Raw genomic sequence first — 26,534 nt, 5'->3', positions numbered from 1 at the left:
ATTATTTTTAAACACAATCCTTTGGTAAGCTAACTGTAGCGTCGCTCTTTGAGCTCAAGCCACTGTCGTTCAGATGCAGTACCTCACTGACCACTAGGGGCCACCAGTGGTCTGGGTACTGCAGTTTGCAGTTTGAGAAAGACTGTTCTAGAGTAATCCAGAGTGGAAAACCATCCAAAGAGCGTTGGTTACCTGAATTAGGAGTGAACACCTTTTGAGGTGAGATTTTCCTGTCGGCTATGAAAACAAACACGACGAAGTTCAGTGGAAGTTCCAACATTTTGGTCAAAGTCGGCACTTCCTGTTTTTTCTGCAGAAACAGAACAGGAAAGAAAACTGAAAAATTTGAACCTCTTCTTGATTTTTTTACTCAAGATTAGCATTTTGCAGTATAACTCAAACTCTTTCTTAAAACTTCAGAAGGGAAAAAAATAAAATAAAACTTTGAAACACTCTAATCCCTTTTCAATCAGCTTAGATAATATTTTGAAAGTTTATTCTTTATTTGGAAATCAATTTTGTTGCATTCATGTTAGTATTTTTGTGTTTACTTCATTAAATTAGAAGAAAATCGATCTTAGTGTGATCACAAGTAATTATAATCTTTTAGTACATCTAATTATTTCGATCAATAAATAAATAAACATTTTAAATCATCATCTTTGCTTCTTTAAATTTGTAATAAAAGTCACTAAAGAGAAAATGATTCATCCTTCAGAACTTATTTTTGGTGGATTATAACAAAGATTAATATAATTTTGACAAGCAATCTGTTGTAAGGATGTACAGATTTGATAATCCTTGAGTTGGAGGCAGCAAGGATTGTAAAAAGAAGGTTAATGAAGGACTCAAACTTCCACAGGAGGTGAGCACTGCTACCTGAATATTTTATACTCCCTTCTATCATTAGCTGTTCATTCAACCATTGAAATCCACACTGACTTGTTTTATTGAAAGTAATTATTGTCTCCTTTTATCTTTCCCTTCTTGACCCCTTTTTGGTTCCTCTAATCAGCACCAGCATTGACTTTATTCACATCTAAAGTACAGCTGAGGTAGTTTTGAGGAATTATTTAGTTAATCTTATCATTAATGTTATGCTTTCCTTCCCTCGACCACTCATTATTCAGCATCCCACTTTCATCCCATACACTGCAAAAACACTAAATCTTTGGTTTAGTTTCTAGTGCAAATGTCTCAGTTCACTTAAATTAAGACAAAACTAACTTACAAGTAACTTTACAGCAAGATATCAGAGCTAGTTTCAAGTCAATAAATTCTTAATATTGATGGAAAAAGTTGCAGTTGCATTGGCAAATTATTTCACTTAATAATTTGGGAAAAATGTCTTCTTATAAGTGAAATAATCTGCCAGTGGAACTAGCACTTTTTTCAATCAAAATTAAGTAATTTTTTCCTTTTGCACTAGACATTTGCACTAGAAACTAGACCAAATTACTGGGTAAGATTTTGTGTTTTTGCAGTGTGTTTTCCACTCAGACTGCCCTGTTTTGAAGCATGTAAATGACTCCAGCAACATATTTTTTTCATCACTCTATTTGTGTTGAGCAAGAGACAAACAGACATGACCCTGTTTGCCCGAACAGTCGGTCCCATCCTGGAGTTCTGGCTGTCCCAATTACACAGTTGGAGTAAGAGCTTGAGTCCCAGGAAACTGTGACACAGACAAAACGCCACGGCTGCGTTTCCCGCTGCTGGTTGTTCGGTGTGAACGTCTTCGTGTTCGGTAAAGGCCGCCCTTGAAGTTATGCGGCTCGCATCGTCGCCTGGAAATACTCTGAGAAATTTATAGTCGGTTTTTTAATGGACAGCGAGCTGTCAACCGGATTGCTAACTATTGGAGTCTCCACAGCTCCACCAGCAAACAGGAAGTGACAAGGCTGGCAGGCAAGGAGAGTGAATAGTGGAGTAGATAACCAAATGTCACTCCACTGGCTGTCAAAAACCATTTTCTTGCTGTTTTAATGAGATTCATGCCTTAAAATGGGCCTCAGCGGAGTGTTGAATCCATTAAAGCTCTTCCCCTGTTGATTTGTGCTTTCAGCTGCCTTTATTATGTCAGGTCGACATCAGCAGGTCGTCATCAGCACAAACTGGTGTTCCAAGCGGTTGAACTGCAATTTCAGTCATTATTATCAGACTCTCATTTAGAAACAAGAAAACCTCTTTCAATGACATGTAAACAAAAAATTTATGGATCCACGGTTGCAATTTACATATAGTCCTCAGGGCAGTCAATGAAATAAACACATGGAGAGCAAACATGGAGTCTTTCTCGCATGTGTTAGTAGCCACAGTAATATATGCAAGACATCTGTATTAGACTTACCCTGGTAGCATCTGGCTCCAAAGATTCAGCAGCGGTGCTACAATAGTTTTTATTCCTTTACTCAACAGGTGTCAAACTCATGGCCCGGGGGCCAAATCTGGCCCACTGTAGGCTGGCCCTGGGCTGACCAAAATTAGCTCCAATGAGCCGCAAACTGAGGGGGCGTGGCTAGACGCCTGTCAATCATTCTGAGCAGTGACAGACAGTAACGCTGAATGGACCTTACCGGAGGGGCTGCTTTTCATTGGTTGATGTCCATTCTATGTGGTCACGTGCGTGGCCGTCTCACAAACACAGTTAGCTTCCTGTTAGCTAAGTACAGCATAATGGCAGCAGTGATTGATAGGTTTATTTTATGTGATACAACTTCTACACCTTGAAGCCTGTCTGCCACTCAGTCTTACGTTAGCTAAACAGATCAATATGCAATGTATCTGTATCTGACATACACTACAGATTTTATTTTAGCAGAAAAGGCTTTGGACTAAACTGTTACTCGTGTTAGCCACGCTAGCACCAAGTACTGCTAGTCAATCAACCATCGCTGTGTTCAGGGAAGCGCTGATTAATAATCGAGAAATAAATATCAAGCCTGGAAACTTGATATCGTAACGGACTGAATGTTATGTTTTTAACGTAATCTTTGCTCGTCTTGCGGGGCGCAGGCGGTTGCCACGGTAACAGGTGTGCTTAAACTACAGAGAGAGAGAGAGTAAAAAGGTAAGAGTGGTTTTGAGTTGATCACCTGTTCGGGTTATTTTACCTTTGTTTACCTTTGCTGTGGCGCATTACAGCCGCTGTAGTTTCTAAACGTTGGACTAATTACCTCGTTCGTTTGTGAGTTTACGTCATTCACAACAAACATCAAATAAAATTTTATGAAATATATTTGTTCTAACAAACAAATGGCTTCTACCGCGATAATTATGTGAAATTAAATTAATTATATCCCAACTTCAGAAGATTTGTCTTTACCTTTACAGAGCTCTTTGGTTCCTCCTATCAGTCTGTAGCTTCTCATATTGACGTCATCAAACCAAATTTCAGATCTACCATAACTGACTGACACCTGCTGGCCTCAGGTTTGCAACCAGCTTGTGACTGAGAAACCAGTAACCTCCTCCCAGATGATGACATGAACCTGTTAGTTCCTCTGTCCATTGTAGCAGCTGATATATTGTGAAAATCCGGTAGAAATGATGCACTAATCGAGTCATGTTTACATAGAAACAACGCGCTGCTAGGCTTTGCTTGTGAGACTTGTGGTCACGTGGGTCGGTTGTGGGCGGAGCTTGGTAAGGTCCATGGGGCTGTCAGAAGTTAGCCCTTTGGAAAGACCCAGGGATTTTCCCCAGGCGGTTTGACACCAGGTTTGTTGAAAATGTAACAAAATGTGATACATTATTTCTAAAATGTATTTATTTTTAGGTATTTAATTTTAAGTTGTTTATTTTAACAACTTTATTGTAAACGTCAGGGAGGGCTTAGCCCTACTAGCCCACTTATACCAGCCGTCCCTGGTAGTAATTACAAATTTATGTCAGTGTGGGCTGGTGGTGCAGTAAATCAAACTGTGGCTGAATATTTTGCTGTGAATAATACTTAAGAATTATGCAAGATTTCTGCTCCTGTTTCTTTTTTTTCATATTGATTGATTTCATTTCAGTAACAGATAAAATTGTGGGATAAATGCCAGGATGCTTAAAGTCTTGGTGTTTCAAAAAGCTAAACTTTTTAGGGAGCTGGAATAAGCTAGTTGTAAAAGCAGATCAGTTTTGTATTTAAAGTAATTTTACTGAATGAGTTTGTTGTTATTGGGTAATTTGCTTTAAACTGAATATTGAATCAGGACAAATAAAGCAGAAGTATCATTTAATATGGACACTTTTGAGCTTTTAACTTTAACACTTTTAACTCATGTTATAATGTTATTCCGTCATCAAAAACATACCTGGAGTGTCGCTTTGATTCTTTCGTGCTTGTTTGAGAAATCCTGTAATCTCCATGGCAACCATTCAGCTGTTCAAAATGCCTGGGTGGACCTAGCCCCGCCTTCGAGACACAGCTCCTCCTCTTAGCTGCAGTTTCCAAGCCGAGCTTCTGCCTCACAAAACTGCCGTCGCCCTCGACTCCTTCACTCTGCTCCTTCAGACTAGCTAGCAGTAAACATCTGGTGGAATAAGCTGAGCTTATTATACGACCTACTTCTCAGTGAAACATTGTTCAAATGTTGTTAAAGGGTTAATAGAGGAGCGATAATGTGATGACTTCCTGAAAGCAGAGTTTCAGACAAAGCAGGAGTTTCTTAAAGAGACAGAAGCCCAATTTCAAGACTTTAAATTACAAACTCAAATTTCTTTTAAGCCTTATTTGATATACAGTACAGACCAAAAGTTTGGACACAGCTTCTCATTGAATTGAATGAGAAAGTGTGTCCAAACTTTTGGTCTGTACTGTATATTGCATCTTTATAACAACGGAAGTTAATGTAATTACTTGATTGTGTTATAAAATAGCTCTTTATGACTGAATCACAGTCATAAAGTCATAACACAGTCTTCACAACAGGAGTGAAGGTAATTCAGGATGCAAAATATATTTCTATACAGAGCAATACGTAGCTATTTGACTGAGTTCTACGATGTTTTTTTAATATCTGGAATTTAAGGATTAAAACTCAGACTCTCAAGTCTTTAAGTAGGAGATCTGGGATGTTCACCTATGAAAACAGGTCATAGTTAAAGTCTGCTTTAGGTTAAATCTCTACTGAAGGAGAGATGTCAGGTGACAAGTCCCTTCTGATCAGAAATGTCAGAAATGACAGTGAATAAAAACTTATTTTAAAATAAATTAAGACATTATTTGCAATAACTCCTATTTGTGGGAACTCTGTTTCAGGTTTTGTTTCTCCTTTTTACTGTCATCAAACCTCTGATGCAAAGCAGACACGTTAAAGATGTAAAAGTAATATCTTTATTTTACCATCTTTAGTTCACAGATTCTGTGGACAACGCCTATTAAATTGGGAATGTGGCATCTAAAGAAAATTGCTATCATGCAGCTGATTTGTCTTATGTGTATTATTCATAAAACTTCCTGAATCACATTTGTCTTATGATCATTTCTGCACCAAAATGACACATTACAAGTGGATTTATTTGACCTTGAAACCAAATTGCTTCTGTGCAAATGTTATGTTTATGAGCATCAGTATAATTCTCCTGTAGCTACAACCCCCAAAGTTACTTTCCATGCTTAGAAATCATTATCCTTTAAAATGTTGGTGCTCGATATATTTAGTACTTAAATTTACTGCCAGAGAAATGTGATGCCTTTGCTGTGATGGGAACTGCACCCGTAAAAATCTGCTCTCTAGTTTGTGTTTTGTTTTTTAACGTTTTTGGTGCAAAAACGTAAAAAACAAATAACTCCAGTGCTGATATTCATATAAACACGCCTCACTTGACAAAAATGATGGCTTCGCCAGTATCAGTGAAGCTGCTCTGGATCTGCGCCTTCATAATGGCTCATATTAGTAGGAGAGATTTCAGCTGAATTCAGATGCCAGGTGCAGAAAATGTTGTAGCTGAATTCGTCCTGTTTGCTCAGTGACTGCTGCCAACGTGCATAAATAAATTATGAATCCAGATACTAACAAACAGAGGGAAATGCTGCACATAAAATCACATTTTCTGCCATTTTCCATTTAGAGCTATATTTATCTTTCATACATTAACAAGACACCCCTCCAGGTAATGCATTTTCAGAGAATATAAAAACACTTTATTTTTGCAGATTCTTTTTTTCATTCTGTATCTCTAGTAAGTATTTTAAGGAAATGTGTGTGATAATGCATGTAGACTGCTAAAAGGAAATGGAGCTAAGAAGCATTAATAGGAAGGAAAAAGAATAAACGTATCTCTTTACCAAAACTCTGAAGTGAAATTTGATGTGACAGAAACAACGGGAGAAAGTTTCCTTTTATTAAAAACAAACGTATGAAAAATGAGATAAATTTAAAGACAATCTCTTTAAAAACATAAACACCTGCCTGCCTTACACTTCAGCTGGTTCTGCTGCTCTCGCCCACAAGAATATTTAATTTCCCAGTGAATGAAACGCATCTTAATTAGTGTGGATTTCAATTGGGGTTTGATAAATTACCTCTTTTTGAAGCAGACGTCTACTCTGCACGCATCGCTGCACAGCAGGAAGCAGCGACTGGATTGACTTTTAATCTGTGTACTGTTCAAATTAATCGTGAGACAGTAGGTGCATTTCTTTTCTTTTTTAAAATTTTCTTTGATTTCTTTTTTATAAACACACCAAAGGCTGTTGTCAGAAGATGAGAATATCAAACGTGAAATACTGTCTAATTGTAATTTATGGATATTTATTTTTAGGTTTTCCTCAGTAAAGTGATCCAGATAAAGATCAAAATAATACATTTCTTTCAGATGGGGATTTATTCTCTTGATAAATTACTACATGCCTTTGATATTATAATCAGAGGTGGGCAGAAAACCCAAAATTAAAAAAGTGATAAAAAGGTGGTAAAAAGGTGACTCGGCGAATCAGTAATATTTAAAAATTACATCATCAGCCAGACCAAAATATAAAATGATGTGGAAATTTTGGTATTTTAAAAAACAAAATTGTTCATATAAATAACACCATTACAAAATAACAAAATCGGGCCAAATCGTTTTCTCTGAATAAAATAATTTATAAAACTTCAACAAGAACTGCAGGTGTGTGTGTGTGTGTGTCTGGTAAATTTTTAGTTAAAACATGTTAACAGTGGGGAGAAAATCCCACTGTTTTTATTCAACTAAGAGTAGAGATACTTCATAATAAAATTACTGAACTAAAAGTAAAAAGTACAGAGTAGTAAAAATACTCTTAAAAGTTTTATTTTTCCACTAAAAGTAAATGTAACTGAGTAAATATACAGCTAATTAATACCCAACTCTGACTATAAGTTGCTTTAGAACTGGTTAAATCTTCAGCGACACACACCAGGTACGACAAAAACTCTTCTTCTAGAGAGATTTAATATACCAGGTTATTTAATCTAAAACTAAATACCACTGGGCGTCTTTCTGCGTTTGGCTCAGGAGCTTCAAAGATCCTCCTCGACGCCCGCAGCCAATAAACGTTTTAGTCTATTTTCGTCTGTGAAACGTGGGCATGAAATCATTCACCTGGGAACGAGGTTTTAATAAGTAAGTTAATCATTATGGCCCATTTTTGCATATTTAATGAACTTTAAAACCCATTAAGATTAGCTTTGTATTTTTCATTTACAAAGTGAATATGTTTTACTCCCCAAGCAAGCAGGATATCCCCTGATGGTGTAAAAACATGCATGTTTGGATATTCGGTGGCTTTAAAACGGCCCTTTGAGGGGATGGCTGATTGTCTCTCTGCTGAGTTTTGTGTTGACTAAAAACAGCAGTTACAGAAAATAGGACCGTATTTTCAGCTTAATAATGAAGTAAGTTGTGTTTTTGTTTGTAGAAAATGCAACACTTAAAAAAACAATTACCTGCAGCACAACCTGTGGGTTTCTGATTCCCTTTGTAATAATTTTATCCTCTTTCTGGAGAACTGAGATTCTTGAGTTTTTGTGCCAGCAGGCTGGAAGTGTTTAGTGTTTACCTTTTCTTCTTTAAACTTGATTTAGACCCAGATGCCACAAAGAAATTATTTTTGTTTGCTTTACACCTCTACTTTGTTGAGAGTTTCAGCTCCAACAGGGTGATTGGTTGTAAAGCCAATATATAGTTTGTGTGATATGTGAGATTTGCTTCAGTTGTAAATGAAAATAATTTAGTAAATACTTTGTTGCTTCAAATGTTGGAGTTTGTTAATAAGATCTGTGGAGTTTGTTTGTGGATTATTCCTCTCATAGATGGTAAGTTGGATTTTCAGGCTTTCATGTTCAAACTGAAATTGTTTCTGTGTTGAATCTATTCCATCTGTATCTTTGACTCTTTTACAAAACAGCGTAGAAATTAAAAAAGTCTAACTTTGAAACTAGAAACTCTAATAAGATTAATCATCAATAATCTGCAAGCATTTTTTGTCTAAAATGCTTGGGTGTCAAACTCTTTTTGTTTTGGGCCAAATTAAGATCATGAAGGCTCTTAAAGGGCCAGTTGTGCCAGAATGTATTGATAAAACGGGTTCACAAACTGTTAAAATATCATGTTTGTGGTTTTAATTTGGAAATATATGCTTATTTGTGACGGTAAATGTGACTTTTTATTCACGACTCACGGCTAACAACTCAGGCTCTGTGCTAAGACTTAACAACTCACGACTAACGACTCAGACTCTGTGCTAAGACTTAACAAATCACGACTAACGGCTCAGGCTCTGTGCTAAGACTTAACAACTCACGACTAACGGCACAGGCTCTGTGCTAAGACTTAACAACTCACGACTAACGGCTCAGACTCTGTGCTAAGACTTAACAAATCACGACTAACGGCTCAGGCTCTGTGCTAAGACTTAACAAATCACGACTAACAACTCAGGCTCTGTGCTAAGACTTAACAACTCACGACTAACGACTCAGACTCTGTGCTAAGACTTAACAAATCACGACTAACGGCTCAGGCTCTGTGCTAAGACTTAACAACTCACGACTAACGGCTCAGGCTCTGTGCTAAGACTTAATAACTCACGACTAACGGCTCAGGCTCTGTGCTAAGACTTAACAACTCACGACTAACGGCTCAGGCTCTGTGCTAAGACTTAATAACTCACGACTAACGGCTCAGGCTCTGTGCTAAGACTTAACAAATCACGACTAACGGCTCAGGCTCTGTGCTAAGACTTAACAACTCACGACTAACGACTCAGACTCTGTGCTAAGACTTAACAAATCACGACTAACGGCTCAGGCTCTGTGCTAAGACTTAACAACTCACGACTAACGGCTCAGGCTCTGTGCTAAGACTTAACAACTCACGACTAACGGCTCAGGCTCTGTGCTAAGACTTAATAACTCACGACTAACGGCTCAGGCTCTGTGCTAAGACTTAACAACTCACGACTAACGGCTCAGGCTCTGTGCTAAGACTTAACAACTCACGACTAACAACTCAGGCTCTGTGCTAAGACTTAACAACTCACGACTAACGGCTCAGGCTCTGTGCTAAGACTTAACAACTCACGGCTAACGACTCAGGCTCTGTGCTAAGACTTAACAACTCACGGCTAACAACTCAGGGCTCCTAACGGCTCAGGCTCTGTGCTAAGACTTAACAACTCATGGCTAACGACTCAGGCTCCGTGCTAAGACGTAACAACTCACAGCTAACAACTCAGGGCTCCTAACGGCTCAGGCTCCGTGCTAAGACTTAATGGCTAACGGCTCAGGCTTCGTGCTAAGACGTAACAACTCACGGCTAACAACTCAGGGCTCCTAACGGCTCAGGCTCCGTGCTAAGACTTAACAACTCATGGCTAACAACTCAGGGCTCCTAACGGCTCAGGCTCCGTGCTAAGACTTAATGGCTAACGGCTCAGGCTCCGTGCTAAGACGTAACAACTCAGGGCTCCTAACGGCTCAGTTAAATTAAAATAACAAAGCTAAACATCTAATAATTTCCAGATCAATAAGTGAAGGTAGTTATACTGGATTTTATGCGTATAGATTCCTACTGTAGCTCTATGGCAGCATGAAAACAGACTGCGCTAACTGCGATATTGGCATTTAAACACAGTTTCATACTACTGTTTATTTCTAAGCATTTTTCTGAAGGCAGATTTTCACAAGCCGGTATTATTTAAGTAATTACTCACCCATTTTGTCCCACGTTCACACTTAAATCCAATCAGACTTTTTTGTCCCTCATTTATCCTCTTGGGCTTTATCATTGATTTATCCGTTATTTCCCGCTAATAACCTTACAGACCCGACGTAGGACTAGTTACAGAATTTTCCTGCCCGCCGTCTTTACCTAAGTGTTGGTTTACAAGGCAAAAATGACTCAAAAAATGTGTAGGGTAACTGAGGTCCATTAGTCTGCCTTAATAACAGTGTGGTTGTCGGAGGAGCCGGCATCATGTCAATTATGTATTAGCACAAGAAAGTTTGGGGATTTCTTGATTTTTTGTGAATTCCCACAATAATTCTCAAGAAACTCGAGGGACTGATTGATATAATTTGACAGTAAACTGATAAAAAAAATGCATTGAGTTAATTTACAACGTAATATTTAAGCACATTTAGTGTTTAGTCTAGAATCTAGAGGACCACATAAAAAGCTAAAGCGGGCCGGATTTGGCCTGGAGTTTCACACATGTGGTGTGTTTGTTTGTGCCAGTGAATGTTTTTGTGCTTTTTAGGAAAAATCTTTCACCGTCGTAGCTGATCTAATTATTACTGTTGACGGAAAAGGTCTAAATAAGATGTGGCTGGGAAACGGCTGAAACCAAGGTCGAACTCTGGTTTGTTTCCGGTTTAATTTTTCTGACAGCTTGATCAATAAGCAGAGTGTCTTTTTATTTTAAAGTGGTTAAGGATTACTCATCTTTATTCATCATGAAAGCTTTTTACCCTCAGTTTCTGGTTGTGAGAGGATTCAGCCCCAGGCGGTTTGCTCAGTATTGAACTTTCATACATCCACTTGTAGCAAGTGGATGTATGAAATATTGTTGCAAGTTTTAATGCAACATCGCATTAAAATTTAAGTTTTTGCCATAAAGCCCAAAGCTGGCACTTTTTTCAATCAATCAATAAAGTTTATTTGTATAGCATATTTAAGCAACAAGGCAGTTCAATGTATTTACATCATAAAAACACAAAAATACAAAGTCATGCAAACGCAGTCAACACTTGAAACATTACATTTGTCAAGTGCCGTTGTTACACATCAGATTATTGATTAATGTTTCCCTTATTATGTCTCAAAGCAACTCTAAACAAGTTGGGTTTTAGTTTAGATTTAAAGGAACTCAGTGTTTCAGCTGTTTTGCAGTTTTCTGGAAGGTTGTTTCAGATTTGTGGTGCATAGAAGCTGAATGCTGCTTCTCCTTGTCTGGCTCTGGGGATGCAGAGCAGAACCAGAACCAGAAGACCTGAGAGGTCTGGAAGGTTGCTATGACAACAGCAGATCTTTAATGTGTTGTGGTGCTAAACCGGTCAGTGATTTATAAACTAACAATAATATTTTAACGTCTATTCTCTGAGCTGCAGAGAGCCAGTGTGGAGACTTTAGTACTGGTGAGATGTGCTCTATCTTCCTGGTTTTAGTCAGAACGCCAGCAGCAGCATTCTGGATCTGATTGATTTTTTTAATCAGACCTATAAAGACACTGTTGCAGTAATCAATGCAACTAAAGATAAAAACATGGATGAGTTTCATTAGATCTGGCTGAGACATTAGTCCTTTAATCCTGGGAATGTTCTTCAGGTGACAGAAGGCCGACTTTGTAACTGTTTTTATGTGGCTCTGAAGGTTCAGGTCAGAGTTCATCACTACTCCCAGATTACGGCCTGATCGCTGGTTTCCAGATGTAATAACTTAAGTTCTAATGCAAGTTTTCATGAAACTTTGCATTTAAAGTGTCGCTATTCACAGTTCTAACGCCCTTTCAAATAACGTGTTCCCAATATTGTTTATATTTCTAATTAGTTGTACTTATTAAATCAAAATATAGCTTTATAGTTTGTGCGTAAAGCTAAGTTCAAAGCTTCAGGAATGGGAAGCAAGCATCCATAGAATTGTGTAACATTAGTTTAAGCAGCAATCCAACCTTTTTCCATTTTCTGTACAAACATATTGTAGACTTTTCACAAAAATGGTTCCAGTGTTTCTGGTTAAACATCCTGTTCTTAACTGGTTCTATTTACGTATTGGCTTGGTTGCCACATAATGGTGTCACTTTAACACAACATCTCATTCATCTGTTATTCTGAGTAACAGTACCTGGCAACAGTTTAATAACACAAATCATAATGGGAACAAGATTTAAATAGGTAAAGTGATAACATTACCTGTCAACTCTTTAAGAGAAAAAATAAAAATGAACATAAATATTTGCAGATGCTGAATGTAGAAAAGTTTGCTTATGCTTCTACTTCTGACCCTAAAATGACCCCATCGAGCAAATCCTGCCTCTCTGCACTGATGCAGTTTGCTCACGGTTAAATGAAACATTATGCATTAATTTATAGGGAAGCTTGCTCATGTTTATCTATATTTCGGTTTTCTTAAGGAGCAGATCTGAAGATCATAGGGAAAAATTTGTGTCTGTAGAAAACTGGTGTTAATTTGGTGCAAATGAGGGAAAATTAGCTTAGCAGATGTCACTGCTAAAATGGATTTTTGTTGTTTTTCTGTCATAAATTAGATAGATCTAAAACAAAACTAGCAGTAACATTTTGATTGGTTGTTGCTCTCCACATAGATGTACTTCTGCTAATCACCCTCCTCTGTTCTTGTACTCCTTGTTTGTTTTCCATCTTTGTCAGATATTTGTGCTACCAGCCTCATACCTGGGCTGTTTTTTCTGTGTTGGTTTAACCCGTTTCTCAACCTGACTTTCTGTGAATTTTTATACTTCATTCTTTAAAATCCACTTTGGTGTGATTTTGCTTTTCTCCGATCTGCTTTAGCAATGACAGCTATCTTTTAATTTAAAAAATATGTCTCTTATTTCACTCTTAATTCTGATTAAACTAAGTACAGGATATGATTAAACTGCAAAAAGTTGTCAGCATTTCAGAATAAGAAGTTTAAGTTTATTAAAATATGTCTTATATAGTATTTTTTATTATGTTACCATTCTTTTCACTCACTTCCTGCAAAAACACAAAATCTTACAAAGTATTTTTAGTCTAGTTTTTAGAGCAAATGTCTTAGTACACTTGAAATAAGAAAAAAACCTTGCAGGTACCTTTTCAGAAAGATAAAGGAGCTTGTTTTAAGTCAATAATTTCTATATATTAATAAAAAAGTACCAGTTCCTTTAGCAGATATTTTCACTAATATTAACATATTTTTCCCATCTTACAAGTGAAATAATCTGCCAGTGATTCCAGTATTAAGGAATCATTGACTTAAAAAAGCTCCTATATGTTGCTAAAAAATTACTTGTTAGTTAGTTTTTCTATTTCATGTCTTCTAAGATATTTGCACTAGAAACTTTTCAAAAATTCTCTGCAATATTTAGTGTTTTTACAGTGTGTCAGTATCAACGGAGCTTCTATTGTCCTGTCAAACTGCCTGGGAAGCCAAAAATAAGCAATATACCATGCAAATATAATTAAGTGTGTAAATGGCATATTTACTCCAGGGGAGAGTTGATTTATTATTTAGCAGATAATGAAGCACACAGGGTAACATAACATCCAGTTAGTAAGAAAAGCACTGCAGGCGTGACAATGTGTGGTCGTGACGAAGCCGGAAGGAAGCAGCAGCGGGAGGGAAAGTAAAAGTCTGTCCTTGCTCCTGGGGTTCGTTTGGTCGCTCCAGATCTCACATCATCACTGCCATAAATCTGCAGTCTGGATACAGTTTGATGAGAGTTCAGGGGGGAGAAGAAGAAGTCTGACAGGTGCCTGAAAGCATTATGACTGCTTGACAGTTTGGAAGTCGTGAAAGTGTGTGTTTTACTTGCAGCACATGTGCGTCTACTTCTTAAGAGTTAGTATTTATCATTTCTTATGTAAAAAAATTATTTGTGCCAAACCCTCGGAGCTCCTGCAGCCTCCCAGGCAGTGTGTGTGATGGCTGCAGCAGCGAGGGGAAGCTCGGCTCGCTCGGAGGCCTGCAAACACCAGGGTGTGTGTGAGTGTGTGTGTGTTGCCTCTTGTAACTGGTGGCTGTTGAGGGGATCTGGGACAGTGGGGCACAGAGGCAAAGAGGCATTGGTCCAACCTCTGCTAACATCCGTCAGGCACAAAGCCAAGAGCCTGCTACAGAAACGAGCCAAAGCGCACGCACACACACACACACATCCCTCTACGCTTTACCACTTTTCTGAGTGGTAAATACCACTCAGAAAATACACTGTGTGGTATTTACATGTCATTTAGCAGCAGGCCTCCTGGTCACTGATACTGCGCCGCTGCTGGCTTGGCATATGATTGTAAAAGTCGAATCAGCGCCGCTCACTTAGCACAGCATCGCCGCAGAGTTTGCAGTTTTACCACTTCGTCTTTTGCCAAAACAGAGTGGGGTGTGTGTGCAGGCGTGTGTGTGTGTTTTTAACACTTCTCTTAAGTGCTGTTTTTGAGGGTGTAATATCTTCACAAAATGTTGCTGGCTTTAGTCATCAAACAGAAGGATGTGTTTTAAATTGCAGTGCAGAATTAGTTCCATTTAATTACAATCTCTCCATCTGTCACAGCAAAGGTGGATTTTAATATAAATGTCTATTTCTTATGAAAGCACGTGACTTAGGAGATAGGAAAAGCTATGAAATACATTTCTTTTTGTAAAACTTATATTGGTTTTAATTAGTTACAGTGTTAAGTTTTATTTGATGTTGTGAGATATTAATTTTGTAATAAATGAGAAGTCATATTCAAAATAAATAATAATAAATACATTAAAATCTAAATGTTACATGGTAAAGAAGAGAAATGTTTTTATAAGTGATGTTTAAAACACCAAAGGACATTATATAAAGAAAGAAAAAAACGTCAGAATTGAAATTATAAACAGAAATGGGGAAAAAGTGATTTCAGAGCGTATGGTGTCTTGAAAGTGAGATTTTTCAGGCTGGATCCAAACAGAGGGAGCTAGTCAATATTTCTAATTTCCAGAGAGAGTTTGGGTTATAGCTGCGTTCAACCTCAAATCTCCAGACTGTATGTTATTTTGGGAAAACAAGACAAGACATGAGGTTTTGTTGTTTCTTCTGTTTTGTATAAAGTTGACCTTGAATTAAAAAGCATTAAAGAAAAACCCCAAATCCTGTGATGTCAATGTAAAGGCATTGCTTTTCGTTCCTAACTAACTGGTTATTAACAAAATCCAAAGCTAGATGCAAACTGAATTTATCTACAATATGAAAAGAAAATGCAAAGCTTTGTAAAAGTATTTCAGCATTGATACTTTATAAACACAACCTGTAATTTGTTGGGATTTTATGCAACAGACCAACACAAAGTTGTTGATTTGGGAGGATGAAGGTTTCTGGTTTAATTTTGCAAGTGAAAGTCTGAAAATTACAGAGTGTGTTTGTATTAGCCTCTAATCAAATCCAGTGAAATTAATAATGGAGTCCATCTGTGTGCAATTTACCTCCAGCATAACTGCAGCTGTCCTGCAAAACCTCGGAGGTGAAGGATGGAGATGAAGGAGGAAAAGTTTGTTTTGCTCTTTCAGCCTCAGAAGAAAACAAAAATCTCTGTTCTTACAGAGAGTGCAAACATTTAAGTTGGGCACTTTACAAATCTTTTTTATCTATATACAGATGAGTGAATGAATATGGTCAGACCAAATTTGAGCTTTTTTCCATGGATGCAAAACACAATGTATGACAGGAAACTAACATTTCACATCAACCTTTAAATTTTTTTTTATTTTTTTATTTTGTGGTTTTATAGTTTGCAGGATCTCTTTATTTTTTATGTTTTAAATTTGGATTTCTTTTTCTTTAAAATGTATTTTATTTTTGTGAGGTGACATTATGTGTCCTCAAAGCACCTTTTAAATAAAATATACAATTATTATTATTATAAATATTTATAGGATGTTGCCATGGTTATGCGTGGTGACAGACTTCCGTGTATTTATACTAATTTACATATGTATTTATGGGAGGAGACGGGGCGGACCAGCAGCTGCGTTCTATTACCCACAAATTAGGATTTATAAAGAAAAGGTGCGTGGCCACATGTGTGCGCACGGCTTTATGTGTCCGATTTTTTTTGTGTGCCGCACTTTTCTAAATTTTTCCGTATGCCAAGTTTTAGTGTGAAAACTGCGCACTCTTTTATGCATGAGGCCCCAGGTCTTTAGTTCCAGTATTCACCCTCTCAGTATTTAAACCTCTCTTCTGCTTACTCTTCTTGCTGCTTCCTCCTGTTATATCTTACTTTCTTTGAATGTATGGTTTTTGTTCTGCTCTGGCTCCCTGTGAGTTTTATAAGTTTGTTTATCTTTTTTTTTTTTTCATTTAGTCAACGTCTCGGACTGTCTGGATTTGAATCCACCATCAAAACACACGTCATTTCAATCTCTTTCTGCAGGTTTAGATTCAGACTTTTGTTTTTTTGTGCTTCTTTCTTGCCTTTATGTCTGTTTTCTTTTCTTTCAAACTTTTTCCCCATCTTTGTCTTTGTTTTTTTCCTTTCTTTTTAATTTTTGTGTCCATAACATTTTAAATTAACCCAAAGGAATTTCAAATAAGTGGAGCACCATGGCAAAAGTCATTCTGCTCTGCTTATGAAAGTATAAACTTGTACACAAAACCCTTAAAACACTTAGGTAGTTTATATTATAATTTATATTATAGTTTGTTTTTGTATTAGAATGGCCCAGTCAGAGCTCAAACATTACTATTCACAAATACTCTCCAGCGAATGAGACGGAGGTTGAGGTCTTTTGTAAGAATTAAATAAAGAACCGGTCTGTTGTTGTGTAAAGCTGCCAGAGAAATATCGCTTGAAAAATTTGTAGGTGTAGTTGCAAATCAAGACGTTTCTACAAAGTGTTGACACACCAAGGCGAAACGCATACTCTGATTTATAGAGTATGTTTTTTAAGTATTTCAAAGTTGACTGCATTTTTTTTCAGCTACCATTACAAATGTGCATTAGTATGTGTTTGTCTAACACTTCAAATCTCCACAAACATTGAAGTATGTGAGAAATTGTGAAAAGGTTTGTGGACAACCTGTTTGGTTTTGTACACTGAGGAATATTTTGTTCAAGGCTCCATTTCCTTTTGTTCACTTAAGCATCATTCGGCTCAATTTTTCCCATGGAAAAAGTCACTATAGAATGTTAAAGTTATTATCATCAAAGAATAAACGTAACATATCTTTGCAAATGCAAGCATAACGTGTAGGGCTGTTGTGAACTATTATTTTAGTATTTGAGTAATCTATCAATTATTTTGATGATTAATCGAGCGATCAATTTGGATATTTTTTTCAGAAAATAAAATATTGGTAAATACTGTCATAACAGCAGCAGTATTAATAAAATTACATATTTGTACATCGCTAACAATAACTTTTCTTATTAGTTTAAAAAATGTAATTGTTACAATAATAGCTCACTTTTTAACTTAACCTGGACAAAGATTGTGCAAAAATCTGAAATTATATTCAATTTAATAATAAAGAGGAAGGCTCACAAAGTCTAGACTCCAGTTTTTTGTTTATGTATTCATCTTCAGTCAATTTAATAGATGAACTCTCCCTTTGTCTAACTGTTTATAGTTTCTATGTCCACGTTCGCGACCGGATTTATCTCCTTTGTCACACACAGAAACTACCAGCTATGGACCGTCACTAAGCGCTCTGTCACCCATTTGTTGCGACTGGGATGGAGGTAAATTTATTTTCCGGTAAAGCTACACTTACGCTAACCGTCAGCTATAGCACTCCGGTGTGTTTCGTCTATATCTGCATCTGCATACACTCTGAACCAGCCACTAGGCAGCAGCCATTTTAAGGATGCTTATTGCCCCCCGTATCCCTGAAAACCGATAAAATCAATCAATAAAATCCCCTGGGCCAAATTTGAAAATTAGATTTTATCCTACTAACACTTAGCACTTAGCAGCAACTGATAGGCTGAAGTAAAAGTGTTGCGCAACATAAATAATCACCTGTCTGGAACATGGTGTGCTAAATAGTAAAACAACATTTAACGAAGCTTCGAGGCAGACAATTTTCCTCAATAAATCTTAGTAATCAAAGTACTCGAATCACTCGAGGAATTGTTACAGCTCTAATAATGTGTGTCGTTTATATCTGCAGGGTAAAATAAGAGATCTTGATGTTGGCCGCTAACTATAGAAAACAATCCTTTGTGTTGTTTTTCTTTCACAAAATACTGGATGTGTGACTTTTACATTTCTTCTTTGAAACTTTAAACTAAATTGGATCATGAAATACGACAAAATCCACATGGAACCAACGCTGCTCATCATCTCATAGAGCAACGAAACTCAGTGGGTGTAAAGACATCCAAAGCAACTGAAGGAGTCAAGATGCCAAAATGGTCTCAGAAATATGAAAAGGCCTTCACTCTGTGTGGGAAAAGAATCTACAATGTTACAAGAATGCGCTGGGTGTCTGGAAAGTCTCGTTCCATTTAAAGGGACACAATCGATGTGTTGTCTGGTGTGTCCCCGCTGCTGTCCTCTCTGGACAGATTCAACTTTAATTGCTTATTTCTGTGTTTGTTTCAAAACGGGAACCCGGCCGACTCCCTCACGTCCTGCCTGACGATTTTTATGCTGGTTATTGAAGGCGTAAGATGCAATTGATCATCTCTAGATCACTTCTTTAGGTTTGTCAACTCAGGTAAAGAGACTGATCAGAAAATGATCGGAAGAATTTGAAAGATATCAAGAAAAGTAGAAAGAAAACTATTGGAAAAAGCCACTTTGAAAAACTACAAGAAACCTAATATTTACCAAAAATATATTTTAGGAGATCCAAATGCATGTCCATATTTTCACATACAACCTCAAAGATGCATACATTTTATAGTTTGCTTACATCAGGATGTTTTACTGATCATCTGAATCATTTTAAATTTGATATAGACATTGTTTTTACAGTTTGTCTTATGTTAAATATGAGATATTTACATGTTCGGTCTACTGTAATTTTATCAGTTCACAGAAAATAATTAAAATGGAAGACAAAAAATGTCATAAGATGATGACAGGTAAAAATAGCTAAAACAAATACCCAAAGTCGTAAAAAATCACAAAACAATTATCCAATCCAGGACTTAACAGCGTAGTTTCAAATTCTTGAATTCTACTTTTTTGAAGGAACTTAATTTAATAAAACACACATAAATCACTCAAAAAGAATCTGAGCAGAAAGTATTATGTGAAAGAGCTGAGAGCAGATTTGTATGTACATGTACTGTATTTGTGTGCACAGACATGTATGCAGTTGTAGATGTAAGGCATATGTTGTAGGTTTTATGGGTTATGCCATGTTGTGCTTACTATCTGTATATATTTAGAGTTTATAAAGCCTGATGAAGATCGGGTCAATGCTATGTTAAAATCTTAGAAATGTAACTGTTGAGTGCATCAACTTTCTTTTCAATATGAGCTTACATTGCATTCCCATTTCTCAGTGTGTGGGTTGAAGGACAGGCAGATGGCCTTTTCCTGTTCGTGATGCAAAATGGGGGATAACGTAGGGGTAAGCAGGAATCTATGAGGACAGAGCGAGCTTTGACCAGGACAGAAATCTCCACTGCTTAGGTCACCCGACTCCTTCCCATGTTTGTGCTTCTTTCCCCTCTTCCATATTTCTTCCAGTGCACGTCTAATACATCTTTGCGTTCTCTGCCAGCACTGGGTAAATACAGACAGCTCACCTGTGGTAGCGGCACAGCAAGCGTGCTGTTTAAGGTAGGCTTTGCACACCATGAAAGAATTTGATTTATCTGCAAAGCTCTGTTAATGAGAGTAAATCGTGACTCCTTAGCTGCTTTTCAGAGGTTCAGTCTTGAGTTTTTTCGATTAAAATCAACATGTACACACGGTGTAGCAACGCTGTGGCTTTGATCTTCTCATACTTTATCTGCACGGTTAAACTGTCTTTTCTCTGTTTCTGTGAAATCCAGCAAAGCGCTGCGTGCAATCTTTTATCCTCTGCAGCTCTTTTGATTTGAAATTCACACATTGTCTGGAAACTATCCTTCCAAGCTCTTTTGGGTTGAGTGGTTCAAAGAAAAGGAAAAGGAGAGAACAACAAGAAGGTTTGTGGTCGTTTCTGTCCCCAAACGAGTAATTGGGCCGCGATTTGTGTCTGAACCTGCTACAAAAAATACATAAGTGAGTCGGGGCTCGAGCAGAAGCCGAATATCGTTTGTCATTTTGCGGCTTGTCAGTATCTTTGGGGTGAAAAACACTGAACTTCCTCTTGACTGAGCAATGCCACATCCAATCAGGACTGTAAATAATTCATGTTTAGAGCTTGACTCATGGTTTTGAAGTTTAATGCAAGAGACAAAGTCTTGTTCTGTGAGCTGGTGAATATCTGCAATGAAGCAGAGGATTTCATCAGAGAAGCAGATGGTTGAAACATCTGAATGACACTTATCTTTTTTTTGTTGATGGAATTGTGGTTCCTTCGACCTTTTGTAAAGTCGCAACCACAAACGCTGCTGTTTTTACTGGGAGTTTTATGTGTTTGACTTACAAAAGCAGTGGACAAATCTGAAGGAAAAACACTACATGGCTGTTAAAATTATTCACCAAAATAATCTGAGAAGTGTCAAATTATGTTTTTTACTAACTCACATTTTGCTGCAATTAGAGCTGCACCTCTTTTTGGGCACGTCTTTTTGGGATGATATTTTTATCCCAATTATCTTTGCAAAAATAGCTAAACCTCAGTCAGATTAAATGAAGAGCAATTGTGAACAGTAGTTTTCAGTTTTGCTGCAGACTTTTAACTGGACTGGTATTATAACAGTGAAATAAGGATTTATTTCAATAATTAATTTAAAACTATGTCTGTATGTTGAAAGTCCTGCTCCAGGATGACACTCAGTTTTTTATTTAAATGTAAATGAAGTAGTTTTATTTTTCAAAAGTGAGTCACGTCACATTGCTTGATTATCTCTTTGAGTCACGCAGAGTTTGATTTTGATGCTTGCACACAAACGACCCACAAGGTGTAACATGATTTTAAAAAGTAAGTTTAAATACAATCTTCTGTCTTATTGTTCTTAAAGTGCCATATTGTTAAGGGCACTTTTAATAACTTAAGGCAGTGTTTCCCAACCCTGGTCCTCAAGCCACACTGCCCTGCCTTGCTTCATTCCAGCTGATTTCAATCGATTACTGATTAACAGGCATTTCTTGAACTGCAATCAGTTGAATCAGGCACATTAAAGCAGGAAAACGTCTAAAACATGTAGGACACTGTGCTTTGAGGACCAGGGTTGGGAAACACTGACTTAAGGAGTAAGAGAAGTGTTGTTGGACTAAGGAGCAAAAGTTGGTCAGAACTCATCAATGGCAAGTTGTTTTAACACCTATAAGGTAGAGGGGCGGATCTTTAAACTAAATATAAATAAATCAGTTCTTACTATTAAAAATTACATTTTCAGAGTAATTTTAGTTTTATCTGTAGGTTCTTCCTCCTGAGCTGTGGATCTCTGCAGATCCTCCAGAGTTACACTGGGGTTTTTTGTGAACTTATCTGAATTTCTAGTCTGTCTAGGTTTTGGTAGCTTTGCAGCAGTTTGCCATATTTTTATTTTTATATGACATATTTGGGATAAAATTTTATAACCTAACTATTTAAAAACTCTTTAATAATTTTAAAATGTGTCTTATGTGTTCCTTCATTTTCATGTTCAATATTTTCTAAAAAACCTCTGAGAGGTTCACAGAACAGATGGATTTATACTGAGATTACACTAAACTCAGTAAAACTGATTATAAAGAAATATCACACTTCTTAAGACGTTGATTTGCTAAAATAAACAAAAATCATGTATTGTTTTCTTTCCGTTAAACAATTATGCACTTCTTTGCCATTGTTTACTACATATAGCCCAGTAAAATAGGTTTTTGTGGTTGTAATGTTTTGCAGGATACTGTATTTTAGTGTAGAAATTGCACCAATCTCAGGTTGCTAGCAGAAATGTCTCCCCTTCTTCAGGGTTCACTGTAGAAACAAATATTTTCCTCCAAACTATCTGTTGCTCTCCAGGTTTTATTTTGATGTTGGCACTGATGGGGTCGTTGACTGTCAGCACTCACATCCCAAACAAACAAATATGGCTCTTTTCTGCTCTCACACTTCATTGTGTCAAACATGGCCTTTGTTGCCTCACTTCTAAACACTTTGGGAAAATAAATAAAACCTGTCAGAACCCTACACAGGTTCCAATTTCATTTCTTTTAGCGGATTGGAGCTCAAGTAAGGTCCTTAAAGTGCTAACTGCATGCAGAGTCTCATGTGACCTCTGATTACCAGAGAAGGGAAAGAGGCAGAGAGAGGAGAAGAGTCTGTGAGGGATGTGCTGATTCATATAAGACTCGCCTACACTAACCAGAGCTGTCTGAGTCCGGAAGAGGGAGAAAAAGAAGAGGAGAGATAACGGCAGACAGCAATGGGAATGAGATGGGGATGATTCATGTAAAAAAAAGAAAGAAGAAACCTCCTCTAGCAGATCTGGAGTGAGGTAACGCCACAGACGAAGGAAACCGTAGAGAGAAGAATGAATGCACAGCAGAAAGGAGTGGAGGGGAGGCAAAGGAGGGTAAAGATAAAGAAAAGGGATTAGTCTGCCTTGAAAGAAAGTCTTTCCCTCATTGGGGAGCTGTAAACTCAAATGTTGACACTGCAACAAAGTTTTCTCCTCCTAATTTATGTCGGGTTCACTTTGTTGTAGGCAAGTCCACCTGAACTTGGAGGAAAAGTTTTTAAAAGAAACCAAACTAAAATGCTTTAAACCAGGAAAAAAGTAATTGTAGATGGGAGTATGTATAATTCCTAATACAGTTCAGTATATTAAAAGAAGAAACTTGTATAAAGTTGGAAGTTTTGAACTTCATAAAGAATAAAATACAATATACTTTATTGATCATCAAGGGGAAATTGTTATTTGTTGACAAGCTACTCCATCCTAGGTGTTAAACAAGTATAACCATAAGCAATATTTTAAACTAAATTTAATTTTTGCTTGGAATTTCGGAGGCATGTTGTCAGTAGTTCATAGAAAAAAGAACAATGTTAAATCAAAACACATAACTCGGCTCATTTAACATCTGAGCCAGAGTTGTGTGTGTTATGTGTGTGTTTTTGCAGCAGATGGATGTTTGCTGCTGTCAGGGCTATAGGCTTAGTTTTCCTGCAAACCCTCTGATAAGAACAAACTGACCAAACGTGGCCTGATCACAGTCTGTGCACGTCTGCATACAGTATGGGAGGTTTGGGTTTCTGAGGGCGTATTTGGAAGCACAGCTGGTGTTCAGTCATATGTTGTGAATTGCATAAAAAATAGAGAAACCTCATATCGGGACCTGTGAGCCCAGAAAGGCTCCTGCTGCCCTGAAAGCCACACATTTGAGTGTGTGAGTGTGCTTTCTGTTTGCGTGTTGGTGCGCGTGGGCTTCTCCCTCGGTTTTTTTCCCCTCTTTGGTCCATCGAGGGGATTGCACTTCTTCATGTTGCCTTACATACCCTCACACTCTAAAAGTCTGGAATAAAAGAAGCTTTTTGTCTGCGTTTGTTTTTTAGAGTTTAATGGAATGGAATAATGGGATAAAACCGCTGCTGTGTCGAGATTCCGGTTTTTTCCTTTTACACACAGGACAGAGTTATTAAATATAGCTTCAATTGAGTATACCTGTGTAATAATATTGATTCATATTTTATCAGTGTTATTTTATATTTCTTTCATTTGATACAGATTCATGTAAGAACTTTACAATATATTACAACGCAAATGTAGTAAAAATGTTTGCATTATTACAACTAAAACAAGGGCTGCCTGGTTGTAATATATGCTTGACTCTTATATTTTAAGGTCCATGGACGTCAGAGAGCTATGATTACATACCGCGCTATGCAATGAATTAGAATATTCTTGAATGGTTCATTTATTTCAAGTCCTTTTTATGAAATGACAGCATTTAAAATCAGAATGTTACAGGAGATCAATAAAAATATTTTTTAAAGCAGAATTGTGAGTTTATATACATTTGGTTGATTTTGCATTTTGATTTCCTTGCATGTTTGAAGTCTGATTTTAGTAAAACATTTTGATTGTTCTCCCATAAGCTCCTCACCGCAGTTTGCTGGTGACTTGTGGCCCATTCCCCCTGACAGAACAGCTGTAAATAAGTCTGGTTTTTAGGCTGCTTTGTTCAAACACCTTTTCAGGTCTGCCCACAAATTTTCTATGGAACTGACATCAGGGTTTTGTGATAGCCACACCAAAAGTTTAAAGTTTTTTTGTCCTTAAATCACTTTGCAACCAGTTTTACTGTATATACAGGCTTATTTTTTCTTTGAAAGACCCAATTTTGTGCAAAGTTTAGTTTGGGGGCTGTGGGAATTTGGATCATTTCATATATTATTTTAAAATGAACTGATAAAGATAACCTGTTATGCAAAGTTCACATTTGATCCATTTACTGCTTCTAAAAACAGCTCAAGTGCTTAAAAAAGTACAAACCCAGCCCCGTTACCTAGCAACCCTAGCCAAGCCCAGCCCTGTTACCTAGCAACCCAAGGTAAGCTCCAGCACGTTTGGTCAGCTGTTTTTTACCACTGGATGCACTGTACAATTGCTGCTGGAAAAGACAACTGTTTTGTTGTTGGCTTACTATCAGAAACTACTTATTGCATTCTTGTTGGTTGTGCAGGAGCCTCCACTTCTGCTTTTCAAACATGTACAATTATATAATTGTACATCTGTTTGCAGCCATTTTCACATGTGAGTGTAAATGTTGAGTTGAGGATGTGGCCAGAAGCAAATTATTTAGATTTAAAGTGAGAAGACGCCTTAAAACAGCTCATCCTGAACCAACCAGACTAAAATCTCATTATCTAAGAATTATTTTGTGCAAAAAACGCAAAGAACATGATTTTTATCGCCCACAGAAACATAATCGATTCTCTTTAAGACTTCAAGACAAAATTCTTCATGGCCACTGAATATGGGTCAGAACTGTGGCACCACTGACTTCAGAGAAAAGGTTTTAGGGCGAAAATGGGGGACATCTCCATTTGTGGGAAGGTCAAAGGATCGAAGTGCTGGACAAACCTGTGCTGTTTTATGTTCCCTACCTCGCCTCTATGTAATAATCAGAGAGTAAATTCAAAAAGATTGTCCTGTAACAAACACATTGTGTTCCTCTGTTTGTGTAGCTGCGCGGCGGCCCTCGTGGCCAGGATGCCAGTGTGTGCCGTGCCAGTCCACTGTGGACGGTGAGGGGCCAGAGGAGGCGACCGAGTGCCGGAGACTGAGAGGAAGCAGTTCCCACCAAACAGGAGAGATGAACCTCTGCTGGAATGAGATCAAACGCAAGTCCCACAACATTCGGTAAGAGGAAAAAGAAGCATATTTTCTCTGCTTTGGCTACATAGTCTCTGCTTTCATCTGCGCTACTGCTTTTGACTTAAAAATCTCAAACAATTTTCAACAACTTGTTCATTCGTAAGATGCATTGGGAGTATAAACCAGCAAGTACACACATGATTTTAGCACAAATTGCTTTGCAGAAGCTCTAAGCATAACTTGATTTTGATGAAAGATGTTAAGTAAAGTAGATGCAACTAAAATTTGTAATTAGACACATAAAACATCTTTAGAAGCCATAGCAAAAGACTCATACATGAAGAAGACTGAATAAAATGAGAACTTATAACTATGGTGTAACATAAAGTATGGCTTCAATGCAAACATTTCTCAGTTAGTTTGGGTGTTTTGGCTCAACTTTCCTATCATGAAAGATGCACAGAGTTAAAAGTAGGCGGTATTGTGCTCAAAGAGCATTCATGTGCATTCATGAGACATTTCTGTGAAATCTGAACCATGGCTGGACGATATGCTGAAAAACGTATCACAATATAAGCTTGTCACATCAGTCGATATCAATAATAATTGTTTATTTTTGAAGTTTAAATACCTGAAATGCTGCTAAACGGCTGCTGCGACATTTCCTGTTTTATCCACAGTTTTCACTCCACACTGCCGTTTATTTTTTAGCAGTTATGAGGCACAGTGGTGGAAACTGAAACTTGCTCCACAGGTTGTTGCTAGGCAACCAAAGAATGAATAAGTTGCTAGGTAACCAAAGAGCGAGTGAGTCGGTTGCTGCCACTAACCATTTTTATCTGGCCGTAAGAGGGTGAGCAGCTAAAGTCTTTTTCTTCGCCTTCATCTCCCAGAATATTGAATATTAAAAGTTCTATATCTATTGATATTGATCATGTGTCTAATATGTCATATTGTTATTGATTGAAAACTGTGATGTATGCCTTC

General features: G+C 37.4%; 1 protein-coding gene across 4 annotated transcripts in view; it reads left to right on the top strand.

The window, feature by feature from the left end:
- Window positions 1-26,534, top strand: part of drp2 (dystrophin related protein 2) — a 270,780-nt gene that overhangs the window by 108,453 nt on the left and 135,793 nt on the right. For 3 of the 4 annotated variants that reach the window (XM_028008994.1, XM_028008992.1, XM_028008995.1), the window contains exon 3: window positions 25,418-25,592. In XM_028008994.1, coding sequence (XP_027864795.1) covers window positions 25,546-25,592 — 47 coding nt within the window. In that variant the 5' untranslated portion in view covers window positions 25,418-25,545. Of the gene's footprint in view, window positions 1-19,784; window positions 19,933-25,417; window positions 25,593-26,534 lie in introns of those variants that run through there. The other variant, XM_028008993.1, reaches the window with a different exon arrangement.

This window comes from Xiphophorus couchianus, chromosome 23, assembly GCF_001444195.1.
Source record: "Xiphophorus couchianus chromosome 23, X_couchianus-1.0, whole genome shotgun sequence".
In the NCBI taxonomy this organism is placed as follows: Eukaryota; Metazoa; Chordata; class Actinopteri; order Cyprinodontiformes; family Poeciliidae; genus Xiphophorus; species Xiphophorus couchianus.
This window is presented reverse-complemented; position numbering and strand designations above follow the sequence as displayed.